At 41.4% G+C, this 14,071-nt stretch overlaps 1 protein-coding gene across 1 annotated transcript; it reads left to right on the forward strand.

Annotated features, from left to right (window-relative positions):
- Positions 1 to 2,851: 2,851 nt before the first annotated feature.
- On the forward strand, positions 2,852 to 7,157 carry LOC110486309 (galanin receptor 2b). The gene is made up of 2 exons (XM_021557806.3): positions 2,852 to 3,233; positions 5,009 to 7,157. The coding sequence occupies exons 1-2, from the start codon at positions 2,860 to 2,862 to the stop codon at positions 5,760 to 5,762; spliced, it is 1,128 nt and encodes a 375-aa protein (XP_021413481.1). The 5' UTR covers positions 2,852 to 2,859; the 3' UTR covers positions 5,763 to 7,157.
- The last annotated feature ends 6,914 nt before the right edge of the window (positions 7,158 to 14,071 follow it).

The following is a 14,071-nucleotide window of genomic DNA, read 5'->3' on the forward strand; positions in this document are numbered from 1 at the left end:
ATACTCGTCATTAAGCTGGGTCTCGACCCCGCCCTGTGCAACTGGGTACTGGACTTCCTGACGGGCCGCCCCCAGGGGGTGAGGGTAGGTAACAACATCTCCACCCCGCTGATCCTCAACACTGGGGCCCCACAAGGGTGTGTTCTGAGCCCTCTCCTGTACTACCTGTTCACCCACGACTGCGTGGCCACGCACGCCTCCAACTCAATCATCAAGTTTGCTGACGACACAACAGTGATAGGCTTGATTACCAACAACGACGAGACGGCCTACAGGGAGGAGGTGAGGGCCCTCGGAGTGTGGTGTCAGGAAAATAACCTCACACTCAACGTCAACAAAACTAAGGAGATGATTGTGGACTTCAGGAAACAGCAGAGGGAACACCCCCCTATCCACATCGATGGGACAGTAGTGGAGAGGGTAGTAAGTTTTAAGTTCCTCGGCGTACACATCACAGAAAAACTGATTTGGTCCACCCACACAGACAGCATCGTGAAAAAGGCGCAGCAGCGCCTCTTCAACCTCAGGAGGCTGAAGAAATTTGGCTTGTCACCAAAAGCACTCACAAACTTCTACAGATGCACAATCGAGAGCATCCTGTCGGGCTGTATCACCGCCTGGTACGGCAACTGCTCCGCCCACAACCGTAAGGCTCTCCAGAGGGTGGTGAGGTCTGCACAACGCATCACCGGAGGCAAACTACCTGCCTCCAGGACACCTAAACCACCCGATGTCACAGGAAAGCCATAAAGATCATCAAGGACAACAACCACCCGAGCCACTGCCTGTTCACCCCGCTATCATCCAGAAGGCGAGGTCAGTACAGGTGCATCAAAGCTGGGACCGAGAGACTGAAAAACAGCTTCTATCTCAAGGCCATCAGACTGTTAAACAGCCACCACTAACATTGAGTGGCTGCTGCCAACACACAACTCCAGCCACTTTAATAATGGGAATTGATGGGAATTGATGTAAAATATATCACTAGCCCCTTTAAACAATGCTACTTAATATAATGTTTACATACCCTACATTATTCATCTCATTTGTATACGTATATACTGTACTCTACTGCATCTTTATGTAATACATGTATCACTAGCCACTTTAAACTATGCCACTTTGTTTACATACCCTACATTACTCATCTCATATGTATATACTGTACTCGATACCATCTACTGCATCTTGCCTATGCCGCTCTGTACCATCACTCATTCATATATCTTTATGTACATATTCTTTATCCCTTTACACTTGTGTGTATAAGGTAGTAGTTTTGGAATTGTTAGTTAGATTACTCGTTGGTTACTACTGCATTGTCGGAACTAGAAGCACAAGCATTTCGCTACACTCGCATTAATATCTGCTAACCATGCGTATGTGACAAATAAAATTGATTTGATTTTGATTTTGATTTATTGTAACCTATTTTTCCTGTGGTTTAATGGTATAACTGATAACAAATCTCTGATAACAAGTAGGTGTTGGACCTCAGTGGAGGTAGAGCAAACTAGCTTAACCGAACCCTACACAATAACTGTAAAATCTACAACACCATCAATGCTTTACTCCTTTCATGATATATCCCGATAGTGACATACTATATCTCAGAGAGAAAAATTAGCAAAAATATGAATTACAGTGAGTGAAATGGTGGATTGCACAAGCAGCTTCTGCTGTATTTTGGAGGATGAGCCATACTTTTGTCCAGAGTGGCACTTACAGCAAGTGCCAATTTACCAACACTCATCGTTGGTCCAACATGAACATTGAAAAGGAAAAATAGAGTGAGAATGGTCCAATGATGTCAGTATGCATGGTCCTCATATATAGACTGATTTACTATCTGCATGGTGTTAGGAAGTACAGTATGCATGTGTATTTCTAGTTTAGTTCACAAATGAGATAATGACTGCAGAAATGTAGACTCAAACAAGCCTCCACTGTATAGGCATACCTTAAGCTTTCATACAGTACAATGTAATCACTCTCACACTTAACAAATCAACTTCTGCATCCTCTTTCATGGTTTCATCTGAATCTGCATTTTAATATTATTAGTGATTGTGTATGTGTGTCATGTCATTTCAACCATTTCCATTAAGACGTGGGCATCTTTGAAGCGTTATTGAGGCACACTCCAAAGCCATTGTGCTGGCAAGGGCTACTGTAATCACATGTGATCTGATATGCTGATTTCATCAGTATGTAAAACCAAACTCGTTTTGTTTTTTTGCCCTAGCACTACATGGCTGATTCAAATAATCAAAGCTTAAATGATGACTTGAATATATCAGCATCTCTCCCTACTCAATTTTTAATAGACCTTGCTGCTGGTATGGCTTAGCAGCCAATGGATGTGTGCATCTTCATGCTATGAGGATGAATGCAAGAGGATAACCAGGTCACTTTGGGTGGGAAGGCTATAGAAAAGACACAAGCGGAGTGGACAGGTCCCTTGGGTAGTCTGAGCATGCATCGGCTCCCTGTTATGAAAATACATGGTGGTCTTTTTTTCATTTATCCTCACAGTTGGAACACAATCCACCATTCTTGTCAAATAAAACATCCAAAAGGAAATAATTGCTCAAATTTGTGCAATGTGGGATTCAGGACATGAGACATAATAGAAATTGATGTGTTATGAGAAATATTTAACCAACTTTCCTCCCTATCCTCGTGGTTTGAACATTTTAATTAACTGGTTTTAAAACATTTGTGAATATATACGTTCATAAATTATCAGTATTGTGTTCCCTAAAGTCCCTGTAGCCCCTTTGCAGTCATAATTCAACAGCATTAACCACATCGTGTACTTCTCTCATTCTCTTCCAGAACTTCTAAAATACTCTCAAAATGTCAGATCTGGAAGACTTCAGCAAAACAGCAGGGCACTGGAACACATCGGACAGCTACCAGCTGAATCCCACCAGTGTGATCGTGCCCGTTGTGTTCTCGCTCATATTCCTGCTGGGGACCATTGGGAACAGTCTGGTTCTGGCCGTCCTCCTCCGCAGCGGCCAGGTGGGATACAACACCACCAACCTGTTCATTCTCAACCTCAGCGTGGCCGACTTCTTCTTCATCATCTTCTGCGTGCCTTTCCAAGCCACCATCTACTCCCTGGAGGGCTGGGTGTTCGGCTCCTTCATGTGCAAGGTGGTCCACTTCTTCATCAACCTCACCATGTACGCCAGCAGCTTCACGCTGGCCGCCGTCTCGGTTGACAGGTATGTACACTGTAGCTCTTGTTGGCTAATGTCTCATTTAACATTTTTTTAAATTCAAAACATTGAAATACTCTATACAAATGTTTCTACATGCATACAAATTCCATAAGGAAGATCTTAATTATCATTTAGGGGTTAACTACTTCTTTATGGCTCATAACGAGGAGCTGATAGGAATATACTTCATTTGTGAAATATTTTGTCATTTATATTCGGTTGAGTTCTAACCGAAAGCACAGAGAGATAACCTGTGCTGCAGCTCTAAAGGTCAATGCCAATTATAGTACAGAGTTCTATTGCCAAGGTCACTATATCCCTCACCTCATTAAAGTCCAGCACACTTCCTCTCTATTCAAGCGCCCAATGCTCTCTCTACAGAAGAGGATGGACGCTCATTTAACGCTCATTTAGCAAAGCACACGGCAGTAACCTATACTGTAGTCATCCATTGGTCATTATTACAAAACAACCTTAACATTTTCACAGGGAGATAGGGAGAATGCTGTTCAGGCATTTCTTTTTTTGGCAACCCTGTTGGTCACGTTAATTGAAACCCAGTATTCATGTGATCAAGGGAAGGGCATTTTATCTCCATTAAAATGTGGAAATGAAAGAGTAGGTCTTGACCTGAAATCGAGGCTGAATCTGTGATTGAGTACAGTAAAAGACCACTAATGTGTTATCCCTACATGAAATTGACATATTCTTCTTTCCTGCATAAATGGATGCCGTTGATTCTGCAGGGCCCTCGCTATGCTCAGCCCATTGAAAATAGCCGGTCTTTTTTTTTTTCTTACATTAAATAAGGGAGCAGAAACCCTGGTGTTGTTTACCTTTTGTAGGGGAACATTCATTTGATAGATGTCCTCTATGTGAAAAATGAGCATCCACTCAGGCTTCAGCTGAGACCTAGAATACCCAGCAGCAATTATTTCACTGCCAGCTTGGGATGAGCAATATACACACACACTGTTTGCCCGTTCATTTGTTGCATTTGCAGCACCAATGTGCCTCTTGTCTATTAACCCCCAGAAGCAAGCGCTCATAATATTTGTGTGTCTTTGTGCAAGCAACACAACAGTAAAAACAATTAATTCCATTTAGAAGGTGGAGTGTAATGAAATCCCAGTTGACTTGCAATTACACATATAAAGCAAACAACATACAATGAGTGTACAAAACATTAGGAACACCTGCTCTTTCCATGACATAGACTGACCAGGTGAATCCAAGTGGAAGCTATGATCCCTTATTGATGTCACTTGTTAAATCCACTTCAATCAGTGTAGATGTAGGGGAGGAGGCAGGTTAAAGAAGGATTTTAAGCCTAGACACAATTGAGACGTGGATTGTGAGTGTGCCATTCAGAGGGTGAATGGGCAAGACAAAATATTTAAGTGTCTTTGAATGGGATATGGCGGTAGGTGCCAGGTCCACTGGTTTGTGTCAAGATCTGCAATGCTTCTGGGTTTTTCATGACCATGAGTTTCCCGTGAGTAACAAGAATGGTCCACCACCTAAAGGACATCCAGTCAACTTGGCACAACTGTGGGGAGGATTGGAGTCAACATGGGCCAGCATCCCTTTGGAACTCATTCGAAACCTTGTAGAGTCCGTGTCCCGAAGAATTTAGGTTGTTCTGAGGGCAAAATGGTGGGTGGGGTAAAACTCAATATTAGAAAGGTGTTACTTCATGTTTTGTACACTCAGTGTATATTGATTCATGGCATTATGTTTTAATACAATATGTAACTAAGTCTTTCTGTTTGGTCTAGGTATCTGGCCATTCGCTACCCTCTTCGCTCTAGAGAGTTGAGAACGCCCTGTAATGCCGTGGTTGCCATGGTAGTCATCTGGGGACTATCATTGATCTTCGCAGGACCGTATTTGAGCTACTACGACCTCATAGATTACGCCAACAGTAACGTTTGTGTTCCAGGTTGGGAGGAGTACAACCGCAAGGTGCTGGACACTTGCACCTTTGTGTTTGGTTATGTGATCCCTGTGCTCATCGTGAGCCTGTCCTACACCAGAACCATCAAGTACCTGTGGACTGCTGTGGACCCTCTGGACGGGATGTCGGAGTCCAAGAGGGCTAAGCGCAAAGTCACCAAAATGATCATCATCGTCACAGTGCTCTTCTGCTTATGCTGGCTGCCCTATCATGTGGTGATCCTATGCTATCTGTACGGAGACTTCCCCTTCAACCAGACCACATACGCATTCAGGATCCTCTCTCACTGCATGGCCTACGCCAACTCCTGCCTCAACCCCATTGTGTACGCCTTGGTGTCCAAGCACTTTCGCAAAGGTTTCAAGAAGGTGTTCAGCTGCATTCTCAGTAAGAACGGCAGGAACAAAGTGCATGTGGTACATGTGGCCAACACAGTGCCTGGGTTCCAGGCGGGGTCCACAGAAGTGTCACAAATGAATGAGGACAATGTACGACAAAATGACTGTGAGATGAGCAGCCGGCCCATCGCCGAGCCGAGGGAAGCAACTATAAGCCATTTCCAGAAACAGCCTTGAATGATGAGGCCTATGGTAAAGGACTGTGCAGATTGCCTTATCACAAAGACTTTGCTTTCCAACCTCAAAGGGAAACTCAATGGTGACATTATCTCGGTTTTTGAGATGGTGACAACTGAGAATTTGATGAGAGGGTAAAGAGAGCATGATCCTTAAAAAAACAAACATGAGAATGGTTCAAATAGAGAATTATAAATTAGAATACTAGTCATTTAATTTATGGGTTGCACCTATGTTTCATCACAATATTTGTTTGAACATTTGTTTTAGAACTGATGCCGACTGAGCATTCTACTCTATGCATTATCAATGAGCGCTGAGGAAGATATCATCAAGTGCATTACAATGGCTTGGAAATACAATTACATTTCAAAACGAGGCAATTAATTAGTAGGAAAACCTTTTGTCATCATTTTGATGTCATCAGATGGACTTGCAGAATAACGTTAGCTAGCAAGCTAAGATTGAGTGGAGATCACCGGATTTTAGCTAGCTAAGTTTAGCATTGCTAGCTATTTTCAATAAACTTTCCTAGCTAATGACAACAGTACCCTCTGTCTAAAGTACGTTTTATGAAGTGATAATGATGGCATAGTTGCGTCCTACTAAATATTTGCAACGTCATTGTAATTTAGATGAAGCAGTCATTTCCCTACGTTCAGAATGAATGTGTTTAATCTCAAGAGTGCGGCTTGAGAATGCTCATAACAATGGCATGACGCGACCGAGTGATGGAGGTGCAACCTACGAATAGGATCTCTCTTAGGTTCAAATGTATTAGGCTGGTGGTGTTATCTTTTTGCTTTGCACACATTTGTATTTTTCGCATGATTCTCTCTGATGTTTACTGAACTCAGTCACTTAAGAGTTGTGTTGCTGTTGTAAATGCCATGCTGCTAACTATATTATCCTTTATGGCCTCTATTCACTTGTATTATCTAATCTGTCTGTTAAACTCTATGAAGTCAAATGTCTCTTTTCTCTGTTTGCTTTCTTCACTTTCCTAGTTTCCCCTTTTCTAGTCGAGTCTCCTTAAAAGCTTGTATACTACCTCACTGCTGTGTTAAACTACCCTGCCTCTCATGTTCTTACTCTCCCTCTCATTTAGAAATTCCAAGAAATGCAATTTTCCACCAGCAGGACTGATTTTCCTGCAAAAGGCCAGAACAGAAAGGTATATATTTTATATTTAGAACTCTCCTTCATACCCAGCAATTTTGTCAAAATGCAATGTGCTTTCTGTATTATTTGTTTTCGCCTTTGTGACACTTCCTTATGTCTGTACTTTATGTACTTCTCTAACTTGTTTATGTGTATTGGATGAGATGATGTATTTGGTTAAATATTGCCTAACATTTTAGAAGTGGATGTAAATATCAATTATCAAATCAAATGTTTTTTTTTTGTCGCGGTATTTAATGCTATTATTGGTAACATATCAAACCCTAATCCTAGCTTCATGTGCACAACCCTGGGTTCAACCCTAAACCTAGACATATCCTTATGTAGTTTTTATGAAAGGTACGTTCGTGTAATGTAGCTATTCATAAGCAATGCGTTTAAACTAAGACGAACAAATATTGTGTGTTCTAAACATTCAAGCTCTAACAGACCATGCTTTAAAAGCTCAATTGGTTCAGCTTATTAACATGAAACAAATAGCTTACCACCTCATGGGTATCTTAGCCCATATGCTGTAGATTTTCAACGTCTCTAACGTCTCAGTATGACTAATTAAAAGCAAATTCCGCCTGGAGGAATAACAATTGCTTTCATGGGAATTGCTTTTTATCCCTATATGGGATTTCAGTCCCTACATCAGTATTCATAAGTACAGTACTGAGATAGAAAAGCAATAAGGAGTTGTAACAGTCTCATCATAGCTCATTGTGTTCTTTGCTATGCTAGGTTTGGCAACATGCACACGACCCATCTAAAAGTCAGGATGGAGTATGTATCCTTTTCTTGTTCACCCATTAATAATAGCAGGATACACACGTGACACACACTTCACATTAGAAAAGCTCTGTGTGTTCGTTTTGAGAACCTTCATTGGTAAAAAGGTAGAGGGACAACAATGCTCTAAAGTGGTCAGTATCACACATCATGTCTTCTGAAGGTTGGAAAATATAATGAGCTAATCCGATCTCAATAGAAGACAGCAACTATTATCATGCCAAGAGTAGAACTAATTTACCTTGCAAGACGTGAGGAGCCTCAATTAGCTAAATCCCATTTCAGGTATGCTATATGTCTAATAAAATGACTATTATCATGGTAACAGTCACAGGTTCAGTCTCACCCAATTCTTATGAAGCGTTTTCTAAGACCTTTCTAGTCTGGCTCACCATCCTACACATTTTATAATTGTCTCTCCAAATGGTGGTTCGATACATCCACCTACTCCATTGATCCTATTCTTCCGGTGGCAGGCAATAATTTCCCATGTTTCATTCACTGGCATTACAATAAGTACAGACAGTAAATATAATTATTGAACTACAGGCTCTCTGTTTGCACTGATATGATTATAGAAAGGCATTGTTTGTCGTGAGATTTTTTTGAGGATTTTTCAATGACGCTCTATAAGGCTCAGTACTTGTTTCTGAATTGTCGTGGCAACCAATCAATAAGCCTGCAGCCTCCCTTGTCCTCAGAGCGCTTACCCTCATCTGTTTCACACCTTGTAGCGTTACATCCTTGAATGCATCTGACCACGTTTGTACATTGAATAAATATGAAGCTGTGTGAAGATAGAGCACACAGTGCTGAGCGTGCACACAAAAGAGGATTATTTTTCTCCATTAAAGCCAGTTGAGACTGCTGAGGGGAGGACAGTTCATAGTAAAGGCAGGAATGGAGTCAATGGAATGGTATCAACCACATGGAAACCACGTCTGATACCATTCCATTGACTCCCCTCTAGCCATTATTATGAGCCGTCCTCCCCTCAGCAGCCTCCACTGATTTAGGCCTACCTGTTCTTGTCAGATTGTTACTTTTCCTCTAGGAAGTAACTCATACTGTAGTAGAATATCAAGGAAAGCAGCAAGAGAGAGTGAGAGAGCAAGAAAGGGGAGAAAGAGGGAACCCCCAGAGATCCTTGCATCTCTGGAATTTGACCTGGGAGCAGGCAGCATTTGCATACAGGAGTTGCCTCTGCTTCACTTTGAAGGAGCTCCTGATTAAAGAATAAAGCTTGTAAAGAAGAAAGTAAAATGTAATTATCATGCATAGACATTACAGAATGACTCTGGCCAATGTGTGCTACACGAAAGCAACGTTATGCATAAACAGCATGATTTGGACTCATCAGTGTATCATCATCATGGTGGGAGTGCATTCCTTAATGTAATCACGCTGTAAGGCATTTCAATCGAAAATGTAGCTTGTCACACCCAAAACCCAAAGCAAGAAATTAAGACTGGGATGAAAGCTTTTATTTTGGCACACGGTAATTGACGAACATCTGCCAATTGTGCAGTGGTGGTACAAGATGTGAAGTTAAATAGAGAGTGGTTTGTCTCTGCGAATTCGTCCCTGAGATGTGTTCCCTGACTCATTGTTGGGATAACTCCATTGTGCGGGAGACTTCCTCCATCCCAGAATGACGCAGCTCGGACACAATGTCCTGGATTTGTATATTGAAAAAAGACAAGAGATTGAAATCCATGTCCACCACACCAGCTGAGTCAAGAATCAAGTGTCTTACTGTTTGACATTGTCAAACTTCAATCTGTGGGCAGATGATACAACTGCAATGAGTTATCTTTCAAAGACAACTTCATTGGTATCCTAAAATGTCCATTATCCTTCAGTATTACCAAACTAGAAGCAGGATAATGAAACATTTGTGACAAACAAATGAAATGTGTTCCCGACAAACTGGCAAAATGTCTGGTCTTTCATTTTATGAACTGTTTTATCTTCCAGCAGGTCAATACTCCATCTAATTGTATTTTTAATTGAAAAATACGTCATTGTCTCTCACCACAGAGAGTTACTAACTCCTCAAGACCCTTATTTAAGACACTTAAAGTTTTTATATCAGGCTACCCTTATTGCTTTAAGCCTCAGACACTTTTTTTCTTGAAGAACAATTTAGTGGTTGGTGATTAATAGTTTCATTTGTATGGTTTCAGGCTTGTACTGAATTGAATCTGTTCTTATGTAACAGTCTCTCCTCTCTCATGAGCATTACGGACTTTATTTAGCTTGGGTGATAAAGTGTGGGCCAACTGGGTGGATTACAAACATACCTTAAGTGTATATAGAGAATATGCTGTTAGATTATCTCTTGAAAGAAGACGTGAAATACGTAGTAATGTGTTGTAATTACTGATGATCCAAGGAAAAGTCATAGAGGTGAGTGGACAAACCATAACCTCCATTTCCCCCAGAACCCATCTGCAGTGTAGACACTTCCTGTGAAGATGATCATAGCAGAGCAGAAAGTCTAGAGGAGTGGAGTGCTTTAGTCATGGCCTTGATGCTGTTTAAACCCCTCCATTCCTGAAACCTGTGGGTGTGAGGCAGCAGTAAACCTGATCTATGAGACTTCAGCATCCAATTGCTATGACTCAGGGTAGAATTAACTCTGATAACAATTTGGAACATAAATAGACTTTTGAAAAAAACTCACCCCAGTTACTTCTTAGCACGATATAGACTGTTCTTTTTAAAGCCCTTTTGCTTGAAATGGATCTAAGAAAGTCAGGCAGAACAGACTACACACACGCATGCACGGACACACACACACGCATGCACGGACACACACACACTTTAATTCTCTAAAATAAGGGACTTAATCATTTCCAACACTCAGCATGCAGTTAGCAAGCTCCATCTCTGCTTTTGATATATCCTATATCTGGTATATGACAGTTTATAGCGGTCTCTACTTGGTCATTTTGTACACATGTATACATTCGATTTTCTGTGACTACTACGTGTCTGTCTCATTGATATCAAATTATTAGAGGTTTGTAAGTTGTTTTTTGAAATAGGTCACTGTAATTATGTCTACGACCACCGCGCGTCCTGCGCGTAATGGTTATATGAGCAGGAGTTCCAACAGTTTCCAACACAGGGCCTAATATTTCCACTCTGGTTGTGTCTGTTCATTAGTAATTCCAGCTCAGGGCTGGTGTCTGCATAGGGGATGTAATACTCACCCACGGATTACATTTATTATCCTCCTCGCTCCCTGCAAAAGAAGCCTTGTCCTACTGCAACAGATGTAGGCCTAATTAGAAAGGCACCAGGCATATAAATGGTAGGAAACATTTACAAATTAAAAGGTTTCTCTGGGCAAGAGTGCTTGTTCAATCCAATATGTGAAATCAAACAAGGACTGTGGAAAGATCCAACAACAATCCAACAAGAACTACATGGCTGGCTGAAGGACGGAGCTTGAAGAATGTGCTTAGGCTTAAAATGCTGCCAAGTGTGCCTACGGACCCTTAAAGGAAATACAGTATACTTAACCCCTACTTGCTAATAGTGGTGCTGTGAGTCCCTCTTGACTATCAAATTTCTAGAATATTGAAAACACTAATAGGCAAGGTTGGCATGGACAGATCAGCTATTAAAGGGAAATCAATTGTTGGGTCAAGAGAGGGTAATGCCAGGGAGTTGGATATATGGTTTGAGATTGTCAAAAGCACAGGTTAATCTAAGGGCCGTGAGGAATTAGTTTAGAATTAGGAATTAAAATACTAGGTCATGAACCTCCTTATGATGATATAAAAGGTCAGACATTTTGGTAAGGGAGTTGTGAAGCCATTGGTCAGCCAGTGCTGTAATAAGATGCTATGTAAAACAACTCATGTTTATTTGCTAGCTAGCCAGAAGGTTTAAGTGGAATGATTCCCACCCCAAAAAAATCTAATGACCTACATTCCATACAAACAATGGAGTCAATCCACAGCTATACACTGCTGAAATTAATTAATTAATTACTCAACTAATTAAATTAGTTGACAGGACTTAGAACACTTGTAAATGCAACCAGTATCAATATTGTACCACACAGCTTTTCAAGAAAACAAACATTGAGACATTTATGGTCTGTTTACATATATTTTACAAGCTATTTATACCAAACATTGGTATAAAACTGGTGTAAAATGTACGTATAATGATATGACAATATTTTGGCTTGACAATAATTCTGTTGCACAATTTCTGATTGCATGCCCAGGGGTGTCACTTCGGTATGGCAGAGTAATGGCAGTCGCCTTACCCTAGCTCACCACCAACAATTTAAAATAGGCAACTAAAATCATTCCAATCCCGATTAAAAGGCAAATGCAGTTTAGCAGTAATAGTGGGCTGGTTTAAGGACCATGCGGATAACTCAGAGCAGGACGGGAAGGTTGTTTGGCCGGCTAGCTGGCTTTAGGCCTATGGACAGCGCATTGACACAGCTCTGCAGTGAGTGAACTTTTCTCTCAAAACAGTGCAGATCTGGAAGATGTCTCTAGATGGCTAGATAACTGCTGTTTGACTTGACATGAAACTAGACTTTTTGATTCCGGTGCTGAGCTAGTGCGCATAGCAGAGAATTGCTGTTTGACGGGTTTGTAGAATGTTAAGTCTCCTGTCGACTGAGGTGAAGGAAGTTACAGTAGCCAAGGTGATAATGGCTGGAGTAAATTTTTTTTTTTTTTTTTTTGTTCTCCAAAATGCATTTTAGAGTTTTGAATTGTGTAGAAATGCAGTAAATGAGCTTGAACTTTATAAACCCCATCCCCTGCCATACCCTAGGTTTAGCTTAAATGACACCCCTGCACATGCCTTGCTTTTATTTCCCTGCATCAGTAAGAGAAGGAATGCATCACCTATGCCTCTACTGCCATTCATTCCAATTAGACTGGTTTGGATTTCTGCCTGACCGCAATGGCTGCCATTTTCATACCATTCTGGAACTTTGAGGGTTTATAACATAGCGCCTCTAGTAATTTAATCGGATCTTTATAATAATAATAGCACTTTTTGTACAGATTCTCAGTCACACACAAAAAAAGATGTCAGGGAGCTGGTCTTCCACAGCTGGATGATGATGCAGTTCTGTACCGGAGACGCTTGAGTCAAGCTGGTGTCGATGGGCCAGCTAGGGAGTAAGATTATTCAGACAGGCAGGCCCGGAGCTATTCATCAGGCACCTTTGTCTCTGAAGTTCACAGCGACTACTCCTCCGCGGTCGGAACAGATTCACCACTGAAAAGTGTAGCACCCACCTGGGTGATGCTTCGTCAGCTATAAGCGCCTTAGAGACCACCACACGTCAGCAGTAATCAGCAACAGTCTCCTACAAGGCGAGCCTCTGCCATCCCCTTACAGTCCTTCCAGAAACCTGGGCAGGTGGAACAAACAGCCGGTGCATCATTGAAATTTAGATTAGCCAGCTAATGTTAGCTAGCTAAGTAAACAGACTTGCCATAGTCAATCCTGTAAATCCATGGGTTAACACCAGATATTGTAGCTCAAGGTTATCAGTTAACCCCCAAAGATTTTTAAAAAACATTCTTCAAAAATCACTTAAAAAATAACAACAGTAGGTACAATATTGACAGAGCTCTCCGTTGTACAAGGCTTTGGATTCTTCTCGGCATGATCCTGCCATCGCTGTTTGGTGAGCATTGAAACGTATTCTCGTTTAAAGAGAATTGAAAAGAGTTGCGTTAGTAGCTGTATTTTCTCTATTTTATATGGTGAAGGCTGCAGTCTTCACAGGGAGTACGAGTTACTTACAGGTCCACAAATCAATGATTATGCATTTTTTATGCTGCATGTGGTCTTTCCCTTTCACCTCTGAGCAAGATACCAGCGTAGGACTACTGTATACTGAGGACAACGAATGGGCTGATAAAAATCTAGTCACAGATTAGAATTTTGAGCAGATGTTACATTTTATATAGACGTAAACCTCAACATTTGCAAAGAAACCCAGATGAATGCAGTTTACGGCTGGAGTATCAATGTTTTAGACAAGCAGAATTTTGGACAATGTTCACTTTTCCCAATTCTCCACTTTACTACATTTTTTACTGTACATTTTTCGCCTAGACATGGCTGTGACATCCCAAAGCCCTTGATTGCTTTCTGTCTGGATCTCTAGCACTGTGAAAATCAAAGGCAGCGGCATGGTGAGGAAAATACACACACATGCGCGCGCACGCACACACACACGCACACACACACACACACACACACGCAAAATGAATGAATGCATTCTGCAGACAACAGGCTGGAAGCCATATCTATACATTTCGGATGAACGCGAGGAAAGGCCTCAATGGGGATCC

This window comes from Oncorhynchus mykiss, chromosome 13 (genome assembly GCF_057628025.1).
Source record: "Oncorhynchus mykiss isolate SJ-2025 chromosome 13, ASM5762802v1, whole genome shotgun sequence".
Taxonomy (NCBI): Eukaryota; Metazoa; Chordata; class Actinopteri; order Salmoniformes; family Salmonidae; genus Oncorhynchus; species Oncorhynchus mykiss.

What these genes read in the sequence shown, in the direction of transcription:
- LOC110486309 (XM_021557806.3), top strand. Translation starts at nt 2,860, where the DNA reads ATGTCAGATCTGGAAGACTTCAGCAAAACAGCAGGGCACTGGAACACA. An exon ending in GCCGCCGTCTCGGTTGACAG is followed by an intron (nt 3,234 to 5,008) that starts GTATGTACACTG and finishes TGTTTGGTCTAG; the next exon opens with GTATCTGGCCATTCGCTACC.